This window comes from Mytilus edulis, chromosome 9, assembly GCF_963676685.1.
Source record: "Mytilus edulis chromosome 9, xbMytEdul2.2, whole genome shotgun sequence".
Lineage (NCBI taxonomy): Eukaryota > Metazoa > Mollusca > Bivalvia > Mytilida > Mytilidae > Mytilus > Mytilus edulis.
The window spans coordinates 79,259,134-79,283,008 of record NC_092352.1 but is presented as its reverse complement, the minus strand read 5'-3'; the positions used below and the strand labels follow the sequence as shown (position 1 = coordinate 79,283,008).

Below are 23,875 nucleotides of genomic sequence, written 5' to 3'. Positions count from 1 at the left end.
TCCAGTATATGCATTTTCATTTTTATCAGAATTTTTTCCGGACCTAGACAAATTATTTGTTAAAAATAGGAATCTTACTAAAGCAATAAGATTTTCCACGTATGAGTTCATTAAATAGTACACCAACAACGTGAACGTGACAGAGAACATCTTTTGTTTAAACAAGGGATGTTGCTCGTAGAATCGTTAAAAATCACAAAAAAATCTTAAACTCTGAGTAAAATTCAAAACGGAAAGTCAAGAATCAATGACAAAACCAAATGATAAAACACATCAAACAAATGGACAACAACTGTCAAATTCCCGACTATGTACAGACATTTTCAAATGTAGAAATTGATGGATTGAACCTGGTTTTATAGAGCTACATGCATTGATTTATTGACAACGGAGATGACAGGGTAAAAACGATTTTGATTTAAAAATGTCTGTTTTGTAGATACTTTAATCTTAAAAATCAGTGTTTCTCTACTAATGGTTGTTGAAAACGAAAACTACTTTGAATCAAACATTTTTGACCATTTCGATCTAGTTATAACAGGAAATCGTACTTTTAAACTACACATTTAAAAAAATTTCAACCGAGGTCCAACGCAGGAATTAAAATCTGGACCATTGATACTCAGATTAAACAAAAAAGGTTAAATTCAACCACATCACAAACAGCGAGAAACATAGAGTCAAATTCTAACCAAGGGTTATGCTATTCAACATTTGTTTAAAAATAAACTAAGAGATGAACAACCGGGTAATGGTGTCATAAAAAGAGAGAATGTTTATTTAACTGTTATCGAATGTACTAAGCTTATAATTTAGTACCCCAGACGCGCGTTTCGTCTACATAAGACTCATCATCGACGCTTAGATCAAAATAGTTAGAAAGCCAAACGTGCAGAAAGTTGAAGATCAAAATTATAAAAAAGTGCAAAATAGGGCTAAGGTAATCTATGCCTGGGATTACAAAATCTTCAGTATATCGAATAATTCATACTTTTAACTTGACGTATTTCAGGTTCTGTCTTCGGAGGTAAAATTGAGGTTACGTAATATTCAGATATTTGTGGTTGACTGAATCTGATGTTAACAATATTTTTAATACGGAAATTCGATACTAAAGGTTTGCTGAAAGTCACACAAAATGTCACACCAAGACTTTTAATGGATACACTGAAAGTCTTGGTTATGCCTATACCTAGTCAGGAATATTGCGATTGTTTTGAACTTGTTCCGTTAATTGATAGTGTTTGAGTTTGGCAGTTTTTATGGACGTCCCTCTTTTTTAAATTTACATAAAACAAAAGTTAGAGTTTGGCTTTTGCATGATTTTTTTTTATTAAATGCGACGGAAGTTCTATGCATTCGCTGCTTATTTGCCCAATTTGGCAGTTTATACTATTTCGGAGCTTCTTTTGTTGGTTGTTGTAATTTTGGATTTGTTTTATCTGCAAAGAATCTGGTGACTACAAGTATCATTAATAATAAATTTCATTGATTTTTAAAAATCACCAGCTTTCATATTTTCTGAAACTTTTGCTTTAATACCATTCGACTTATCTTAAATATACATTCAATTGTTTGACGTGTCCCTTTTGCCAAACACGATTAAAAGCTTTAGAAATATAACAAAATCAGTTCAGGTAAGCAAATAAAATATTGTGATATAGTTCTCTGAATAGTTGTACAGTTGAATGACCAATTACAGATCCAGATAGAAATTAATAGTTCGAAGCATTGTCTAACAAATAATAGACTATATACATGTTCGTAAAACAAACCGTTTAAGTTTCTATTAACACAAGTTAATAAATACATTGGTCTTCAGTATGACCCGATTGTACACCTTTCTAAAATTATACAAAAACATTGGAAAAAAAAGCTAAAAATAGTTTGTAAGGAATTTTTTTTGTATTTTTGACCCTCATTTTTTGCTGATGTGTTTGCTTCTATGTTTCTCTTTGATGGCATGATTGTTTATTTTATACGGATTAAGATTATAACACAAGGTTTGTTTTGATCACACGTTGTTGTCAATATATAGGAATTTCATACGATTTTCATACAAGTGAGAGGTTTGGCTAGCTATAAAACCAGATTAACTCTCACATTTTCTTTATTAGAAAGTGCCCGTACCATGTTAGGAATATTGCAGTTATTTTCCATCCATTTATTGTGATTGAGCTTTTGATTTTGCCATTTGATTAGGGATTTTCCGTTTTGAGTTTTCCTTGGAGTTCTCTTTTTTCGTGTTTTCTTCTTTATATTCATACGGTCAATTTAGTATAGGTGATTTACCTAAGCAGAAGTTTCAGAAGCATGTTTGCAATTGGTATTAGTAAAAGTTCTAAATCATTTGCAGTTATCGCGTCAAAATGATGTCACGGTGAATCGGAATTTACGAAATAACCGATTGATATTTTGTCTTTCACTTTATCCAAATCATTTACAACTACGTGTTTGTCGGCTTAATCATTTTATGAAGGAGAAATATATGCTTTTATTATATTGAACTAGGCACTAATATGACTGCGCGTTATATATTATTAGTAAAATGGTGTGTTAGTGACCTAATATGATATGTATGGGGTCAGTAAATTCCTTATGGGTTGATCGCAAAGCTTGAATCCCCATATGGAATTTACTGACCCCATATATATCGTATTAGGTCACTAACACACCGTGTAACGAATTTGTCTCTCATACTATCTTCACATGTGGTATTTTGACTAGCAGCCTATCAAAGTGATCAAGTTTTCAATACTTGGTATTAAGATCCTACTTCCATTTGTCTATACAGAAAACAAATCAACAATAACAACATTTAAGCTTTAAAGGACAAGGTATGATAAGGGGCATTTTGGCCCCCTCTTCAAATGACTTCATATTCAATCCATCACTAGTCTATGCATAGTGACTTAAAAAAAATGTTGAACATTTCGTGTTTATGTGATTATTTGGTTTTGTATTTTTTGAAAGGTTTACAATATTTGCATACACTTAATTAAAGTTTCAAAATTATATCTAAACCTTGCAGTATTTCTTTTTAATACATGTTATATATTTAAAATATTTATAATAAATTTAATGAGTTAAGATTTTTGTTTCTTTAAAATTATTTTTAAACAAATAATTCAAATAATTTCCTGTATTATCCATTGACAGGGGAGGTAATCTTGGTTCTAATTTTGTTTCCAGGTGAAATCGATTTAAATTTCCAGTTGCCATTTACGTACTATGTACACGGATAAAAAGGGTTATAATTTGGTAGGGTCTTTATTCATTTAGTGTTGTTGAATGTACAGTTTGCTGGTTGTTCTTTGACAACACTGCCACTGACATTTTTAAAAAATGATGCAAAATCACATGTTCCTTTTCTTTGCCCAACTTTAAAAAAAAACCGTAAACATGATAAAGAACGAAAAAGCTTTTTTTTCCATCCCGGCATCGAAGTGTTGTAACTCAATCAAGATCGCCTGAATTAAAATAAGATACTCGAGCAGATTCGGAAATGCAAGTTCGTTCCGGTCCTAGGATCACATATTATCGACGTTTCCGTAAAAACAAGGAATTTTCAGTGTAGAATTATTGAATTTTGAACATGAGCGGACGCGAGTACCACGAATATATTTAAAACAGTGAATTGTTTCCTTACAACAAACAAAACATTGAAATATCTTCGTGGTACTCGCGTCCGCTCATAGTTTAAAATTGCTCAAACGGACGGAAAAACTTCAGATTTTCATAAAATTTACGTTTTTCATGAGAAAGAGAGAGGTATTTAATATTTTTTTCACTCGGAAAAAGAAAAGTTATATTGATTTTTTGTTAGATGAGACATTATTCTCTTTAGAAATAGCCATGTTTCTTGGATATTTTGCATTCTAATTTCAACGAAAATGGGGGGGCCAGATGTAATAGCTTATCGTACCTTGTCCTTTGTTTTATGAATTTATTTCAGTCGTTCATTACATGTATCAATTTCTTCTTCTGTTGAATTCTTTCAGATTTCTTTTTTGTTTTGAAAGGGAAGTAACTCCGTTATGCCAACAATTACAACTTGTTACTTTAATTATGTTTTATGAACTTATTTCTACCTTTTATAATCAGTTTCTCCGTCTGTTGAATCCTCTCAGATTTTTCCTCAACACCGTGTTGTTTTTATGAAGGGTTGTAGCATCTTTTTTGATTTGAAAGGGAAATTACTTCTTAATAAACCCACTTGGTAACTACCCATGTATGGTAACTAACCCTACATTTTTTTAGGACACCCTTAAAAAAAATATCAAAGTCACCACGTGTAGTCATTTAACCAATCATACCCCTATAAATCTATAGGAGGTACGATAAATATCAATATTTAATGATTTTTTTCCGAGAAAAGAAGATTTTCGAAAAGTATCAACAAAAGGGACCAGAATAAAAGCGAAATACAAGTTAGCTGTTTTCTAATATTCTGTAATTCTATTGAAATATCAAATGAATAATATGCGCTAAAGATTCAAAAATATTTAAACAGAAAACAAATTTTTATAAGCAACAAAACATTTTAACACGCTGTATACAATTCTAAAAGTTCATATTGCACACATTTTTTTTATAAAGTATAGAGTGAGGAAATGTTTGCTTTTAAATTTTGGTACCGTTTCCTCGAAAAGGACTTAATTTTCTTCACAGATTTTTTTTAATATGGGTTCGTCATGTCATGGTTAAAATATTTGTAACACGTATAACGTATCGATCATAATTAAGTTTTAAATACTGAACTAGAATGGATTAAGCACATTTAATTTGATGTACTTCCGTAAAGAATGTATAAAACAGAGAAATGCTTCAATTTACAGCAGTTTGAAAATGATATTAAGAAATTTGGTAAGAGACAACAAGCATCAAGAGATCAAGTGACAACAATATGCACGATAACAACAATGTGCAAAACCCTAACAATACGTTAAGCTGTGCAAGGGTCATACATGTTTATTTTTTATATACATGTAGTTCATACTAGAAAACTAATTGTCTGACGTATGTAAACAACGTTACACAAATATGCTAGACAGATACCAATGAAAACCATTACATTACAGGCTGTTGACTTGAGATAGGAACAGCCAACATGTTGAAGACTGAACTATATTCTCACTCAAGACAATGAAAACCGGGCATTATAGGAACTACACATTGAAAATGGTTTGACCATCAGATTTACATAAAACACAAAATATATTGACAAAAACACTACATTTTCAGCTAATCTTCAATGGATGTGTTAAATCGGTATTTTGGGACTATTGTCCTTATGTTATTTATGCTTGTAGTTCGTGAGGATCGGAGTTGTTTAGACTTGTCCAGGTGACTTTTAGATTTGTTTCTATACTCTGATGTTACATAAATTTCCTTTTTGTAGAAATACTTGTTTGTTTGCTTGCTGTCTGTCGGGTTTGTTTTAAGTGTATTCTGTGAGCGTAAATCAAATCTTTGGTTTTCATATCTGGCATTTGAAGCTTGCTATACGGTATGGGTTTGCTCATTGTTGAAGGACACATTATGTTCTTCAGCTTATATCAAAGTTTTTGTTAGAAAGACTGAAATATGGATCTAGTTACATTGTAAGTTATATGCACAATGGGATGTACATATATATATAACTTGTAGTACATTTAGTAAGGGAACATTAAGTTACATTCCAATAATTTAGACGCTCTTAAATAGTAGTAAAAAACTTCTAATCTACTTTACTTAGAATGTAACCTTATTTTCAAAGTAATACCTTCAGAAGTTTTGTTAACTAAAGATATAAGCATTCTCATGATACACACTATTCCTTCAATATAAGACAAATGAAGTTGTGGTTATTACCAATCACAACTTTTCACAAGCGACCAAATAATACAGATACATGTACTAACAATTTTAGGTTACCGTACGGCCTTCTACAATGAGCGCGGCAAATATGACATAGTCAGCTATAAAAAGCCCTGAAATGACGAATGTAAAACAATTCAAACGAGAAAACTATCAGCCTTATGGATGTACAAAAAATTAACGAAAAATAAACATCGACAACCACTGAACTACAAGCTCCTTAATTTGAACAGGTACATATATACATAATGTGGCGGGTTTAAAACTGATAGGGAGATCTCAAAGCCTTTCCCTTTCCTGGGAAAGTGTTGTAACAGTACAACATAAAACGACAATGTCAAAAATCATCATAAAAAACATGGAATTGAAAAGTTCTTATCTGACCCCACCAGGCAATTATTTACAAATATTTACATACAGTTAAACCATAATGAAATAATTTAACCCTTTTTAAAATTTTATACAAATGAAGGTTTAAAAAAGCAAATTGATATATCATATGTCTGTACAATTGAATAATCATCTCTGTACCCTATATATCATAACAATCAAACAATTAAAAATTGAAGATGCCGTCTCAGCTCAGTTCATTTTACATTGTATGTGTCTGATTCAGGTCTATTTGTCGTCACAGTGTCATTCAATGTGTTGTAAACCTCACTTGCGGCACCATGATCGTACATGTCATCATCGTGTTTTATGGTCTGTTTTCCACTCCCAGTAAACACGTGGTATTCATCATCTCCTGTTACATCATATATTGACGAATCTTGTGGTTTCATCTCAATCATTTTTTCTGAGTCTCCCAAATGATTATAGATTCCTTCTTCTGTAACATTGACTAATTTCCGACTGTCCTCTTGAATGGTATTCTTGATAGGCTCCGAGTAAGAATGAGGCTGTCTCTGATCAACAGTTGTATTCATAGGTTTGTGGTTTTGATTTTTTCTGTTTAAAAAACAATGAAAACTATTCAGTTTATTATTATTTGAAAATCACTACAAAAACAAACTAAAATAATCTCACACGAAAAATACATAAAAATGATAAATCTAAAAAAAAAAAAGATAAACTTGAAGGTAAGAAACGACACAGAGGAATCGGATAGTTTCAAAAAGGAAAGAATTTGGGTCCATGGAAAGTATAAACCTCTCCATATATATATGGTTGCATTACACACCATGATAATCCACAGTCTATCGGAACGTCATGATCGGTTCTGAAAAGGTATGCATGAATTATGCCTCACAATGGTGGACCAGTGGGATTGTACAATAAGTTCTTTGGAATATCGGATGGCTGAAAAATTCAATTTATATTACATTTGCCAAGCATTGTTGTATGTATGTTCATTTCAAAATATGTATCCTATTGTCAAATAGAAAATGACAAGGACATCAGTAAAATATACCGGAGGGACAGTCAAACGCATAGATCGGAAATAAACTGACAATGCCATGGCTTAATAAAGAAAATAAAAACAACAGATAATTAATAGTACAACTGACACAACATAGAATAATAATACTATGCAACACGAACATATCAAAAAGAAGTTAAGTCAAAAAGATGAATTTTGTAGTGTTATAAGTATGGTTTCTAATTTTACTGTCTATTCCAAGTTGTTTATTAAATTATTTTAATTGTAATGTATTTTGCACATGTTTCTAATGCGTTTTAGAATAATCAAACAGCTTCTTCAATAATGTGTTACCTGTTTGTTTATTGAGCTCGCACTTTGTTTATCATCCACAACAATATATGTTTAGAATGTTTTCAAAAGCACAAATATACTTATTATAGGATTAATAAGGACTTTTATGCTAAGTTTGTGAGTAAGAGAGTAACTAAGGAGAACGCCGCCATCTTAACTTTCTAAAAACAATAAATGTCTGATAAATGCATCAGAATCTAAAATGAAATAGCTCCTACCTCAAAAATTAAATTTCTTTTCGTTGAGACTAGGGGTTTTTCCCCTGTGATACTATTTATAAGTTCAAGGTTGGTTAGTGAGAGTAGTTGTATAACAAGTTCTTGTTTTGGTTATAAATATAGATGGGTAAAATATGCTCGTGAAATACTTTGGCGGTTTAAAAAGTGGGGTCCCGTTATATTATATAAAGAAAATTTGCGGGTGTCATTTATCGAAAGTGCTCGCTCACAGTAACTACGACAGTTTTTGCAGTTTTTTCCTGACTACGTTATGTCAAACTCCGATCCAGATCTAGATGTGAGAGATCCTACAGAATCCAGTGGTGTTAATACTGATTTGTCGACAGACGGTGCTGTGTCACTCTTCTCTACCGTATTGAGTAATGCGTTAGAACAACAAAAGAACAACATTATTCAACATTTTGAGAGCCGTTTTGCGAACGAGAAGTCGGAGAAAGCTACTGGAGTAGATGCAACAGATTTTAAATTCAAGAAGGAAGGTAACCGCATTCAACACATTTTTAATATTGAACGTTCGGAAAAATTGTCCAAAATTGACAGTTTTGTTAAGTTTAATTCTTTGGACGCCGCATCACGCCTTATTTCAGAAGAGAAAGAGACATTAAGAAAACGCAACAAAATTCTTAAAATTGCCGATAAGCATGGGTGGGATACTGTTAATGAGTATTTGGATAGTCCTTTGGCTGATGATAAGGACGATGCCGCCAACTTACGATCCGCGATCACCAGAGCTAATTCAAGGAGAAGGAATTACAAACCATATGATCGTCCGGTGGAAAAATCAACAAATGGTTATAGCCGTGCAGACAACAACGGTACAAAATTCAACACCAAAGAATTTTTTCGTGGCTTTAGCCAATTCAACGCCAATGACGGGAACCGTGGTAAACCAAACAGCAATTTCCAATCAGCAGTGTGCTATTACTGCAACCAACCTGGTCACTTCGCAAGAGCCTGTCCATTCAAAGGAGCCCCATCTGCAACAGTCAGCTCACCAAAAGAACAGTTGCCAAAATCAACATGAGGTGAATTCTACACAGTCATCAGTTATTAATGAAGTTGAGTATAGTTTTGATATTATTAACAATTATGAGACAGAATCGGGAAAAACACTTATTAATGTCAAAGGCAATTTAAGAAGAAATGTTGAGTTCTGGAAAAATGTTTTATGCGCAAATGATTTTATTATTAATACAATAAATTTAGGATATAGAATACCTTTTGTTAGTGAACCGAATATGGCATTTTTACGAAATAATATGTCTGCTATTAAATATTCAGATATTGTCGAAAAATCCATATTCGAATTACTTGACTCACATTGTATTAAAGAAGTCACATGTCCACCTTTTGTTGTGAACCCTTTAACGGTATCTGTACAAAGTTCAGGTAAAATGAGATTAGTACTTGATTTACGTCATGTTAATAAATATGTTGACAAACAAAAGGTGAAATTTGAGGGTGTTAATGAAGCGTTAAATTATGCAGTTAACGCTGAATATGGGTATAAATTTGATTTTCGGTCGGGATATCACCATATTGATATACATGATGATCACCAAAAATATTTAGGCTTTTCATGGAAATTTGGCAACAAAATCAGATATTATACTTTTTCTGTTTTACCATTCGGCTTATCATCAGCTGGTCATATTTTCACTAAGACAGTTAGAGTTTTAGTTAAACATTGGAGATCTATGGGTTATCCCATCATAGTTTATTTAGACGATGGTTTTGGTTTAGCTATTGATTTTGATACATGTACAAAAATGGCTAATCAGATTCGTGCTGATTTGAAAAAATCTGGTTTTGTTGCTAATGAAATTAAAAACGTGTGGACACCACAACAGAGTATTGAATGGTTGGGATTTATTTGGAATTTATATAATAGTACATTAGAAATACCAAATAAAAAATTTCAGGGTTTGAAATTGTGCATTTCTGCATTATTAGAAGGTACGATTAGACCAACTTGTAGAAATTTAGCTAAAGTTTGTGGTAAAATTATATCCATGAAACCAGCATTGGGTTCTATTTGTCAAATTATGACTAGACATTTGCATATGATGATTAACACTAGGATATATTGGGATTCTTTTATACATTTAAATGACGACATTTTACAAGAACTCAGATTTTGGTATTTTCAGTGCGAAAAATTATATTTTAAATGTATAACTCCGATGTTTAGATTACCTGAACGAATTATATATTCAGACGCTTGTGAATATGCTGGCGCAGGTTTTACTGTAGGTGATAACCATATTGTACATTTTATGTGGGATAAGGAAGACAGAATTAAGAGTTCTACTTGGAGAGAATTAAAAGCTGTCAAAAATATATTAGAATCATTACAATTAATGTTATGCGGAAAACTTATTAAACTTTATACAGACAATCAGAATGTTGTTAAAATTGTACAGAAAGGTAGCATGAAATTAGACTTACAAGTTATAGCATTAGATATTTTTCACATATGTTTAAATAACAATATAGTATTAGAAGTAGAATGGATACCTAGGAACGAAATATTTTCAATTTTTTTAATTCTTTATGGGGTCCATTTACTTGTGATACTTTTGCAGACGACAGAAATAAGAAATTAGCTGTATTCTTTTCAAATTTTTTTACTCCAGGTACATCAGGTGTAGATGCATTTGCATATGATTGGTCAAAATTTAATAATTGGGTAGTTCCTCCTGTTAATTTAATTACTCGGGCAATCAATCATATGCAGATGTGCAAAGCCAAAGGTGTTTTAGTAGTACCGAAATGGAAGTCTGCCATTTTTTGGCCTAGAATTGTAGATCGTTTTACTGACATTTATCAAAAATTTGTAAAGGATTTTAGAGAACATAAAAATCCAAAAAACTTTTTTGTGGCTGGATCACATGACAACAGTATTTTTGCAAAACAGCCATTTAACAGTCACGTGTTGGTACTGTTAGTTGATTTTAGCTAATGTTTAATTTTATGAAATGTATGAATTACAAATGAGTGTGAAATTTTATGTATGAACATTATTTATTAGGTCGCTGGGAGCGACGTGATTGGTTGCAAAGTTGCACCATGGAAGGTTGTAATGTATGAACATTATTTATTAGGTCGCTGGGAGCGACGTGATTGGTTGCAAAGTTGCACCATGGAATGTTGTAATGTATGAACATTATTTATTATAATGTATGAACATTATTTATTAGGTCGCTGGGAGCGATGTGATTGGTTGCAAAGTGCACCATGGAATGTTGTATAGTTAAATTTATGTATACAGATATCATTCAAAAATTTTGATTTTCATTTATTCTTTTTTCTATTTATAGTCTCAATGGAAACAGTTTGAAGATTATGCCAATAATCCAAGATTAGCCAGTGTGATTGAAGTGTTACCGTCTATTATAGAATCATCTAAAGCCAAGTCTACTAATAATAAATATCGTATTTATTTTGAAAAATTTCGGAAATGGTGTGTTTTGTTCGGACTACAGTATTCACCAGCTACATCTACTACTATTTCGCTTTATATTGGTGGACTCATTCAGCAAGGAATTAGTGTGTCAGTTTTGGAGGCTAATTATTATTCTATTAAATGGCATCATGATAAGAACTTTAAGGACAATCCTTGTTCAGATGAATTTCTTTCCTTGATTGTCGAGGGTGGTAAAAGAATTTTAAGTAAGCCCATAAATAAAAAAGAACCAGTCACACCAGAAATTTTACAGATGATTATTTCTAAATATGGTATAGAGAATGATTTGTCTAGTTTGAGAATATGCGTGTTATGTTTATTAGGTTTTTCAGGTTTCCTAAGATACAGTGAATTAGCTGCTATAAAGGCAAAACATATTACCTTTTTTGTTAGTTATATGTCTATTCTTTTAGAAAAGAGTAAAACCGATATTTATAGGCGAGGTAGTACAGTTATTATTTCTAAAACCGGAGGAAATCTTTGTCCCGTTAAGTGGTTATTAAGATATATGCAGTTAGCTAATATTGAGTTAGATTCTGATCAGTATATTTTCCGCGCATTGTGTTTTTTAAAAACTCGAGGCATTCATAAGTTGTGCAGTAAGAATTCTCCACTTTCTTACACTAGGGCACGAGAGATTTTGCTTGTGGCATTGGAATCTATAGGATTAGATAAGAGCAAATTTGGTTTGCATAGTTTAAGAAGTGGTGGGGCTTCTACTGCAGCTAATTTTGGTATTTCAGAGAGATTACTGAAAGCTCACGGTCGTTGGTCATCCGATAGATCTAAAGATGGTTACATAAAAGATAATATTCAATCACAAATGGCAGTTTCTTTGAATCTTGGCATTTAATTCATATTTCATTTATTCCTTTGATATGTCGAAGTTACTGCGAGCAACTAAACCTATATCTAGAGTTTTGTTTTATTTATTATACCAAGGATTTAGTAAAGAAATGTTTTAAATTCGGACGAGCATGGCGAGGGAGAATTTAATTAAATTTCTTTTCGTTGAGACTTGGGGTTTTTCCCCTGTGATACTATTTATAAGTTCAAGGTTGGTTAGTGAGAGTAGTTGTATAACAAGTTCTTGTTTTGGTTATAAATATAGATGGGTAAAATATGCTCGTGAAATACTTTGGCGGTTTAAAAAGTGGGGTCCCGTTATATTATATAAAGAAAATTTGCGGGTGTCATTTATCGAAAGTGCTCGCTCACAGTAACTACGACAGTTTTTGCAGTTTATTATGTCATAAGAATGTGTACATATATATGATTATGAATTGTTTAATTATAGGCCATTTAAATGTATTGGACAAATGTGTTTGTATTTATAATATGTTGGTTTATAATGTTATTAAACATTGCTTACTAGAAAAGAAAAACGAAGTTACTGCGAGCAACTAAACCTATATCTAGAGTTTTGTTTTATTTATTATACCAAGGATTTAGTAAAGAAATGTTTTAAATTCGGACGAGCATGGCGAGGGAGAATTTAACGTTTATTCAATATAACTATCCAAATTTGAAGCGCACACGTAACGAAATAATCTTTCCCTTGAAAATTTTCACCCGTATGACGTCGTGTTATGCCAAAAAGTAAACTCGGCAAATCCTTCGTAAAATTTCGCTGAATTTTATTTAAATCTTATTTTTATACATTTTCGAAGCTTTAGTGCATTTGTTTTATTTCTATTTTGTTTTGGTTATATATGCATTAGAATAGAAACAACTATTATGCAATTGTTTTGTAATCGCAATTTGCTGAAAATCCCAGTATCCCTGCAAGAATGTGTATCGCGCATAAATAGATTACGAAAGTAGTTTAGGAAACATCTGTTATCGAAGTGTAAACCAAGAGAAAAATTCGAATTGACCAATCCAATTTAAGTATTTATAGATATGCAAATGATATAAGAATTATACAATGTTCAGTGTCTCAATGGCATTTTATTCAGTACATTTATCTTTAAAACATTGTTATACTAAATGTATCATAGTTAACTGTAAGTCAGTCAAACCACAGAACATTCAATTTAGACTAAAGTGCTGTAATGTAGGTTTGTGTTTAACTTATTAGATGAATGTATTTATTCTTAATTTTGAATTCTTTTAAATACAAGAAAGGTAAATTGAGACTGAAATACAAACTTCTACACGACCAATAAAAGCAGTCAAATAATATAACTCCCCTATCGATGATATAATTTACCAAACTAACATATTGGGAATGTATACCTTCTTTTGATAACTATCAAAATCACTAGGATGATCACAATTCCTAGAATTCCCCCTACACTCCCAGCTACAATTGGAACTAAAACAAAAATATAAAGATTTCTTATGAAATTTCATGGTAAAGATAAAGTTTAATTTAACAATCATAATTATCTTATTAAAATTTTCTGCTATAAACACTTTGCTAAAAAAATGAAATGGCTGACTCTGGTTTACATTATTTAAAAAAAAAAAAAAATGCGTATTTACTCCACGCTTAGTATTAATTGAATTATACAAGAATTAGCGGTACGACATAAAGAATGATAAAAAAAGGGTTGTTTGTCTTGCTGTATCATTTAGAGTCTGGTCGAGATATTCATACGACAACATTACGTAAACATCAAAATGGTCATCTTGGAATTAAAACATATCAAGTTTCAATAGATGGTTTTCAACAACATAATACCTTTAATTATATTTTGTATTCCTTTTTGGTAGCTTCTTTGTTATTTTTTCTACTTCCAAAAGATTGGTGTAGATCATTCTTGGTGAGCAATATTCAAGAAATATAGCCTTCTGTAAGATTACTTTTACATTTTATTTTTCTTATTATCTTATAGTTTAATTAGACATTGAAGCATTGAATGCACCTTTTTGAATTTTATTAGTATATAAACGTAAATCATGTTTTAATATATTATTGAACAAAGTTTTTATGTTTGAAGTCTAGATTCTTTTTTTTGTGTAAACAAGTACAATTAAAAAATCATGATATTTTGAGGAATAGATCGATCTTGATACATCGGTTCTATAAATGAACGAATGCTGTTGAATCTTGATGTACCTAAACGCACACAGTTTTCGACTAATTATGGCCAGCTCGTAGCATCGACAAAAACTTGAAAGAAAGCATACGTTAACTACTTTGTTCGATCATAACACTGTCAGGATATAAGAGTTCAGTCTTACATTTGCACACGTTTTCATCTACAATGCCATATCATCTGTCATGTTGGAACAACTATTCTATACCATTTTTTTTGCAAGAAACAAAGGAGTAGGTTCAGCAATACCCCTTTCTGGCCCCAAAATATAGCAGTTTTACAAAATTGTGAAAATGTAATCTTCTAGCTATTAACTGAAAAGTAGAATGCTTCTGCTACATAAATATGGGCTGTTTTTGACAATACAATGCACATATACCGGGAACTAGAATCATTTATTCATGCTAAATTACCGAAATCTTCACAATTTTAGCATTTTAGTTCAATTTTTTCAGTCTGAAATGAAAGTTGCCGCATTTGTGTTCATGCATAATATTGAAATGTAAGTTGTATTTGATGATATTGCATAACATATATAAAGGTTAAGGATTAACACGGATGTGGCCACTTTCAATTTTGACAAAAACCATCTAAAAATTGACGTTTTTTGGCATATTTGATAGATTTGTCATATTTAAGCTTAAATCGGAGCGTTTTTCATGACTAAATCAGTTAAAATCTTTCACCTAAACTAATTGAATCGATTGGAATAGACACTTAAGTGTTAAAAAAATTTCTAAAATCTTTTGTAAGATGAACCTGAAATTTGAGGCCAAAATCGGCCTTGCCGGACCTACTCCTTTAGTAACATCCAATGTTATGAAGGAGCTTCTATTTAGTGACAATACCACCGTATCTCAAAGTTTTTTTTTTCGGACTATTTTCGTATACAACCGTATGTGATGTACTATGATTTGGTGGTATTACAAAAAATACAAATGGAAAATAACTTTAAATTACATTTTTTTTTATATACAGCACTCACCTGTAGAACTATTTTCTACCGCTGAAATGGTTGAACTGTATGGGTTCGTAGTTCCCTTGTCGCCAGATGAGATGTTGAAAGTATCTGCGACAAAATATACATGATATAAATCATTAAACATGTTAAAGCAAAGGGAAAAACTATATGAAATCAAACAGAGTTTTGTTATCATATGAATGTCTATTACCAACATTCAATTCCATAAAAAATATCCTTCCAATCCATTTATCAATCGGAAATATGGGCTATTAAACAATGAAAACAATACGTTAGAATTTGCGTCTTCTTGTATAGATGTAAAGACACATTTTAATTCTATAACAACAAAAAAAGAATAAAGAGAACTACAGGGTATGACAAAATAACCTTAACAGATGACTTATATAAAAAGGGAAAACATAGCAATAAATACATTTATTCCCGTAAAACCTATTTTGGATGACATTGGATTAAGAATGTATATGTTTGTACGTAGACGTGACTACACACTTGTTTACCAATATGCCACACAATTGTGTTTTATCGATAGTAATAACATTAACGGTACAAATTTTTCTGCACCAGATGCTCATTTCGACAATACATGTCTCTTCAGTGATGCTCGTGGCCAAAATATTTGAAATCCAAAGTTTATATAAAAAGTGAAGAGCTATAATCTAAAAGGTCCAAAAGGTATATTGACAAAAAATGAGGATCAGGTATAATTTGATATTAATCGTTTGTTGCAGTCTCAATGAAACACTGATGCAGCAGTCTTATTTTGATAAATGAAAAAATAGAAACAAATTAAACAAAACATCAATTTAATTCAAAAAACTGACGGGCATAAAGCTCGATATTAATGTTAAACAACCAAATGAATATAATGCGGTCAAAAACTAGCACCAGAAATAAGTATTTCAATATCGGGAATACATATGCTATATAAAAGGCAATAGTAGTTACTGCAGTTCGAATGTCAAAATATCCATTGAGAGAAAACAAATTAGGGTTACACACTAAAAATGAGGCAAACATATCAAATATAAAAGGGAAAACAACAGAAACACTAAAAGTGCAACAAAAAACCATACGACTATGCAACATACACAGAAACGAATTATAAGATAACAATTGTCATTTTCCTGACTTGGTACAGGACATTTTAAGAAAACAAAAATGGTTGGTTAAATATAGTTTATGGCTAGTCAAACCTTCCGCCTTTATGGCCATGTAAAATATAATACTTAAATGACAACATTACATGCCAGGACTGTTTTTGGTACATTTAAGGTTTTTGAATGTTAAGCTGACCAAGAACTAAATGATTTAATATTGACTTGAGTTCTTGAACACTTGTTTTATCATGATTGAAATTACCCTTTCAAACGTTAAGCTGAAAAAGATATATTATTTATCAATCCCAACAGTTTAAGTAATTCAATAAAAACAAACATTAGTTATTAACTGCAACATGCTAGATTGCCTAGGTTTTTACAATGTATATCCTTAAAATTGGGAACACCTTATCGAGGCCTATTTGTCTTTTTGGAATGTAATTTGTAATCAATATCTTCAAATCTTTATGGTAACTTTTAAGTAAGCCAATTTGATAAAATTTGATAAAATGAATACATACAGTGATCAAATGAAATAAATTATGAACTCACAACAAAGAGAACCTAGTCGACTCCTGCACTTCTCTGTTTCTAATCGAATTTCAGATCCTTTAATTACTATCTTGAGACAAAGCGCATCATCTGGTAAATGTCCTGAATGATAATGTGAAAACGAGATTTGAGACATATAAGAAAAAATATATGTGTAATGATTAGAAAAGAAATACACAGATATACAAACAGAAAAATAATCAATCACTAAATTCTTAAAGTTTTGAAATATCTATGATATATTAAAAAGGATAGAGAGTAACATTTATGCTTACGTTTCTTTTTTAGTAATCAGTCTCTGTGATTGTTTATTTTGTTTTTATTGAAAATATTGATTCCGTAGATTCGTTTTGATAGAGTGAATAAAAAACATAGTAGAGGAGCATTAAGTATTCAGATTGGTACAGACAAAGAAAAAGTATTTTTAACATGCAATGAGCTGTCAAGTAACAGCATCTATTTTTTTCTATATCTTAAAGGTAATCACTTAGAAGTGCATCTAGCAAAAAAATTGATATAATGTTACATGTATATATAGCGCTTTCAAATTTGTTTGACCTTCCGCGTTCTGTACTTATTATCCAATTTATCAATGTTCTGAACGGCAAAAGTGAACATTGTCAATGTCGTACACAATATTCTTTTTTTCTTCAGAACCAATAAATGTATATCAAAAGTTGAATAAGCATTGGTTGACTGCGTCAAGCGTTAGTGAATGGAAATGACATAAAGTATCTATGTCGTATACAAATGTATAAAGGATCATGACAACTGACCGGTAGTAAATCTTTGACTTCCATTATAACATCAGTAACAACATATTATATCGAATAGTATTGGTTCAACGGTTCATAAGTCATTCCTGAACAAAAACGCTAAAAAAGTATGTCTTTAACCGAATTGAAGACGACTGTTGTCAGTAGACAAGCTTAAAGATAATAGTTATTGAAAACTGGTCATTATCGTGATATATGGACAGCCCGTAGGACGGTGGCCTTTGGCTCAGTCATTATCGCTGTCTCAGTCAATACCACTGTCCTGTGGGCAGTCCATATATCACGATAACGACCAGTTTTTCAATAACTATTATGTAAATATTGGTTAAAATTTGTAAATCATACGTTTGTTTTTACTGGTGAATGACACATAGGTAGGCACTTACTATTTTCTCCCCATTGTATGTTTTCATCAGCATGATTTCCAACCCAAAACAAATCTCTTTTTCGCAGACATTTAGTATCAGGTAAATAACTAGTCAGTTGCATACCCTTTTCTTTACAGTTTTGCTGAGCGGTATACCAAGAAACTCTATCCGTATTACACTCTTTGGGGTATATTCCATCTAAAATATATAGAAGCATATTGATATATAAGTGTCTTAACCTACTTATAACGTATCAGTTAATTAATCGTCACAAAAAAGCAAAACAAATAATTCTTTATCTATTATTATATAAAAGATTATACAACGTTACTTATTTCACTCCAGAATAAAAAAGGTTTCAGTCCAGACAAATACCAATTTTTAGGACACATCAAAAGGGCGAAAGAAGAAAAGTCAAACTGGTTCATGTTCTTCAAACTGAACTTTCGCTGACAGTCCATTCATATTTTATGATTAGCCATGCAATAAAAACAACGGTGAGGTTTATATAGCTACCAACAAGTATGTCACAACATGCATATTTAGTTCTTTTTACACTTTAAATATTGCGTTTAACTTATACTTATCGAATACATTAATGTCTCATTCATACTCTACAATGTCCATATACAGCCCTGACTATCAAATCTATGTCACTTAAATAAGGAAGAAGAAGAAAAGAAAATCGATTTAGGATTCAAATATGTTTTGAAGTAAAAACAGCCATAAAAGAATTGCAATCCAAATAACAAATCATACGTGTGTTATATTTTATCGAACTGTCTTTTTGTATCTCACACAATAGGAATGTGGTTTGCATTTAATTACTAACACTGTAGTACGTCTAGAGCAACACATTTTATTCAGTATGATATAAACATTGCCAGATTCTTTCATGAGGCATTTGATAACACGTTAAACATGTAAATTGCTACTCATCTGCGGACATGTAGCTCTTATGTCTTTATGATATTGTTGGACATTTCGCGGAAATTGAGTGACGGATTATTCATTTTTTAAAAGGTTGGAATTGCAACATACGTTCTGGTTGCACTTATTTCCAAAACAATCATTGTTTATCAACCAGAATGACGTACCTATTTCAGTTTGCATATTCATTTCATCGTCACTATTATCTAATTATTTCCTTTTGTATATAATCTCCTCATATAACCATCATGCAAAATTGATATCTTGTTTTTTTAAAATAGAATAAAACACTAAATATAAGTAGCCACATTTTGAGATTTGTGACAAGGCATTTTGAAACGTACTTGTCTTGTTATAGCCTTCACAGATATAGTTCAAAGTTGAACTGCATTTTGTGTATTTGCTTTGACTTTTTTTCATTGATTCATCAAACTGAATTGCTGAACAAGTACTCCCAAACTGCATTCCGTCAGACTCGGTTCCTGAAATAAAACAAATCACTACATATTACTATTTAATGATAACAAACCTGTTTTCAACTAATTTATGGAATGTATTATGCTTTTGTTTTTCAAGTAATATTTTATGCTGAATATATAGTCCTAATAATAATAGGAATTATAATAATAATAATAATGATAATTAGAATGAAAATAATAATAATAAAAAGAATTCTAATATGACGTGCTTCTTAAGCTTTGTAAAGAAACCATACTTTATTATCCAATAAAATTAGTTTGCACATGCGTATATTGACTACGGCAGAAAAATGAATTTCGTCAAATTGATATGCATTTAATGTATTTCCTTAAATTAAACCACTTTCAAACACTAAAATGATACACATTTTGTTCCTTATACTTTTACAATGACAACAATGTGTTACAATTCGTAATTGACATATTTGACCTAGATACCGCATCGTTCATGTTGGCTGTTCTAACTTCAAAACCCCTCCCTCTGAAAAACACGTTTCATCTCTCCTTTTAAAAAGGCATGTCATTGTATAGAATAATTTCATTGAAATATATGTTCCGATGATAAAATATAAAATCAAGTATAGGTTATTATTACTGTTGTACTGAAATGACAAAATTGTTTCATATATTTCTGATAAAATGGATTGACCCTATCAGGGAATCGAACCCCATTCTCCTATAAAAAAAAATAGGCGTAATTACCAATATACCACCAAGGTTTCCAATCCATTTTACAAATGCAACAAGATTGTCACCCAGTATTAATTTTAATCATCATGTAATACAGCATTTGAAATCGTCAGATGCACAAAGGCGTGCCCTTTGATCAACTTTACAAGGTGTAGCCACCGCAAGTATAAATGGATCTCTGTCAAAGGGCCCCTCCTTCCAAGTCTCAAATGTCAGCACAACTTTATCAAGGAATCCTCTATCAAATATAAACATATTTACCAATGCTACACTATTAACCGGCGAAATATTTACGATTAATTTAGTAAAATAAAGACCTACCCGATTCTCCTTGTGCGTCCACCGCCATTGACAACTGACTTGAAAATGTGCGTGTCAGAAATTGACCTCAAAGGAAAAGACTGTTGTAATATAAATTTTCTGTTATATTGTGACTCAAATATTGTTTTAGTTAGGCTGATAAATTAATTTGTTAATTTCTGTTTCAATTTTGAATTTTAGAAACCTACAACTTTGCGAAATTAAACTGGTTTGAACTAGTTGGATAAAAATCGACAGCGAGGTTGATGGAAGAGCCTACACGAAGATCGTACACTTATACACAGCGAACATAGAAATTACCGTAATTGTCCTAATCAGAATCGAAATAATTGATGCCAGCTATACTTTATTTTAGTTTTAACATGGGTAGGCATTATATTCGTGTTATTTTAGCCCTCGCTATCGCTCTGGCAAAAATAATCACGAATATAATGCCTACCCATGTTAAAACTACAATAAAGTATAGCTGGCATCAATTATTTCTTAAATAAATACTCTACTTCTAATAATAATAATTATAATAAAAATAAAAGGATTATAATACTACTACTACTACTACAAGATGATCAATAATGATTATTTTTGGATAGTGAATTTAAAACAAAAAAACTTATTGATCACTGTCTATAACATGTATAAATGTAAATGTTGTACATGTATGCATGTATTGTTTTTTTTCTTCTTGTTCTTGAATGATACATTTGTAGTGGATTGTAAATACATACTGTTTATAATTTTGTATACACTGTATAACACTTTTCCATTAGTAGACGAATCACCACCGCATATATCTCCATGGTTTCCAATACAGCTAATGTTACAAGCATCAATATTTACTGTTGTATAACTATTCGTCATCTCTTCGGAGAATCTGTGACCAGTAATACAAAGACATTCACTACCCTAAAATATCATATACGCCTATTAAAATGTACAGTTTGTGAAACGCACATTTTTTTCAATATAAACAACATTTTTCACTGAATATTTCACTTGCAATACATCAAACGTAAGGAAGTTTCAGAAGGGTCTATACATTTTGTTTTATCATTGTCTATATACTAGGATAATTTGAATCTGGTGTACACAGTTATTTCTCGAAAAATATTCTGTATAAAAACTCGCATCTTAAATCAAAACAAAAATAAATGAATAAATAGAACGAATTAGATAAATACATTTTGTGAAGTAATAAACAGATCTATGCCTCAACGGTGGTTAAATATAATGCATTAGGTGTTGAACAATGGGAAAAATATACCTTTAGGAACATGTACTTCACGCTGTTATTTTCGCACGCCCTAGAGCATTCATAAGCTGAATTGGGTAAAAATGAGAAGTTGCTTTGATGAAAGGTATTCCTGAAGTTGGCAATTAAACTGACACATCCTAAAACCATGTAAAATAATACAAATGATTATTTCATGAATATAAACTACTTTTCCAGTAAACAGACTTAAAAATAAATAAATGATTAAACGCCTTTTTGAAAGAATTTATTGGTGTATCAACCGGACCAATCTCATCATAAGACATTTAATTACACGCGCTTGTTTCCCGTGCTGATATATTATTGCTTCCTTTTTGCGTGTTTTCGCAGTACATGTTCTGATTGTGTGTACTGTATGGATACTTTATATTCTTTCTTCGTCCTTTTAGCTGCACATACAATTCTGTTTGTTTGTTTTGGTTATCCGAAACAAGTCTTGTGCTCATGAAAAAAAGAAAATTGCTTCGTTTGATGCGTTCACTTATCAGCTTACAACATACTGAGATAATCCTTGTTTTACAAGGAATTATCAGGAAAATCTATAACGTAATATTTTGCAGTCCCTTATTTCAAAAATATGATAAAACTAAAGTTTTGTCTTATTCACACTCATACCACATTTTTTTCATTTCTTGTTACCTATATTGACAATGACAGGTGATCTTAATACGTATCCATATATCCAATACTGTTGCTCCCAGAGCTTTGGCATGTCAACAATACTGTCTGCGATACTATTGACATTGCATGATTCAGGCTGACAGTCACGTAATAGTTGTTGCCAGTATGTTCTATTTTTACAAAAAGGGAATGCATCTTTCCATATCGAGAAATGCTCATTTACCACGAGATTCTGCTGCTCTAAAAGAAACATCATAAATATAACAAAGATTTGTTGATAGGTAAATTTACCAATTGTAGCTTATTCCCTGCAGTGACATTTTGACACATAGTCTGCCACTTTTAATTGTTTACACTTGGTTTACATATTGAAATTAATTGTCCAGATTCAAAGCTCGGCCAATAACAGATGTCTCTAAGTTAAAATTTATAAATTAAATCAACTTTGTAATATAATGTATACATGCTATTATATTCATTGAAAATCAGATAAAACTAACCCTAATACAAAGCAAAATGGCAATCTGTTTATAGCATTTGTTAAGATACATATTCTCTATTTTTATGTAACAACCTTTTAAATTTGTATTTTCCAAAAAAATGTGTTAGATCTGTGAATTGATTGCATGCACAATGTCCATTTACCTCAGGAATAGATTACCTTAGCTGTATTTGCATTTGTACGTTTTGTATTGTCGTCAGTGCGCTTCAACATGTTCAACTCCGTACTTGATTTGGCTTTTGTTTTTTTTGTTTTTTTTTTAAACTTGTTTAAAACATTTTTGGATTCGAGGGCATCCCTATTGTATATTGCTTATATGACTATCGGCAGTCTTAAGAGGTAATCTTTATACTTTATTATATGGCGTCTACTTTAAAATACACACGAAACGATGATATACTATATATTCAATTCGAACAAAAAACCGTATATTCATGATTATTATTCTTATCTATCAAGCAAATGAAATGAAAATAAGGCCACATTACAAACCTGAGGTAACTGGACACGAGATCACCCCTAGTTTGTGGTGGGGTTCGTGTTGTTTATTCTTTAGTGTTCTATGTTGTGTCATGTGTACTATTGTTTGTCTGTTTGTCATTTTCATTTTTCGCCATGGAAAAGTTTATTTTCGATTTATGAGTTTGACTGTCCCTTTGGTATCTTTCTCTCTTTTAGCAGCAGTAATTTACTGATTTTTTAATCTAAAAAATGTATTCAATCTCTGGTGCATCAATTATATCATTCGATTTGCCTGCTTATTCAAAAAATCAACCGGAATTCAAATAGATACTTAATCAAAAGATCAGTATCGGCATTGCACAAATTCGCTATCGGATGAATAACAGATGGCAACGTTGTTAAAAAAAATAAGAAATTGAGGTCTGGACTCCAGCTAATTTGCATTCAATCCACTTAAACATGTAGAATGTTGTTAGCATACTAGTATATCGATCGATTCA

The 23,875-nt window shown here is 31.3% G+C and overlaps 1 protein-coding gene across 1 annotated transcript; it reads right to left on the bottom strand.

Annotated features, from left to right (window-relative positions):
- Positions 1-4,618: 4,618 nt before the first annotated feature.
- On the bottom strand, positions 4,619-22,813 carry LOC139489134 (uncharacterized). The gene is made up of 9 exons (XM_071275270.1): positions 22,430-22,813; positions 21,782-21,909; positions 21,246-21,423; positions 19,375-19,512; positions 18,119-18,298; positions 16,957-17,058; positions 15,308-15,391; positions 13,517-13,595; positions 4,619-6,807 (listed from the first exon to the last, which is right to left on the bottom strand). The coding sequence occupies exons 1-9, from the start codon at positions 22,665-22,667 to the stop codon at positions 6,447-6,449; spliced, it is 1,488 nt and encodes a 495-aa protein (XP_071131371.1). The 5' UTR covers positions 22,668-22,813; the 3' UTR covers positions 4,619-6,446.
- Positions 22,814-23,875: the final 1,062 nt, after the last annotated feature.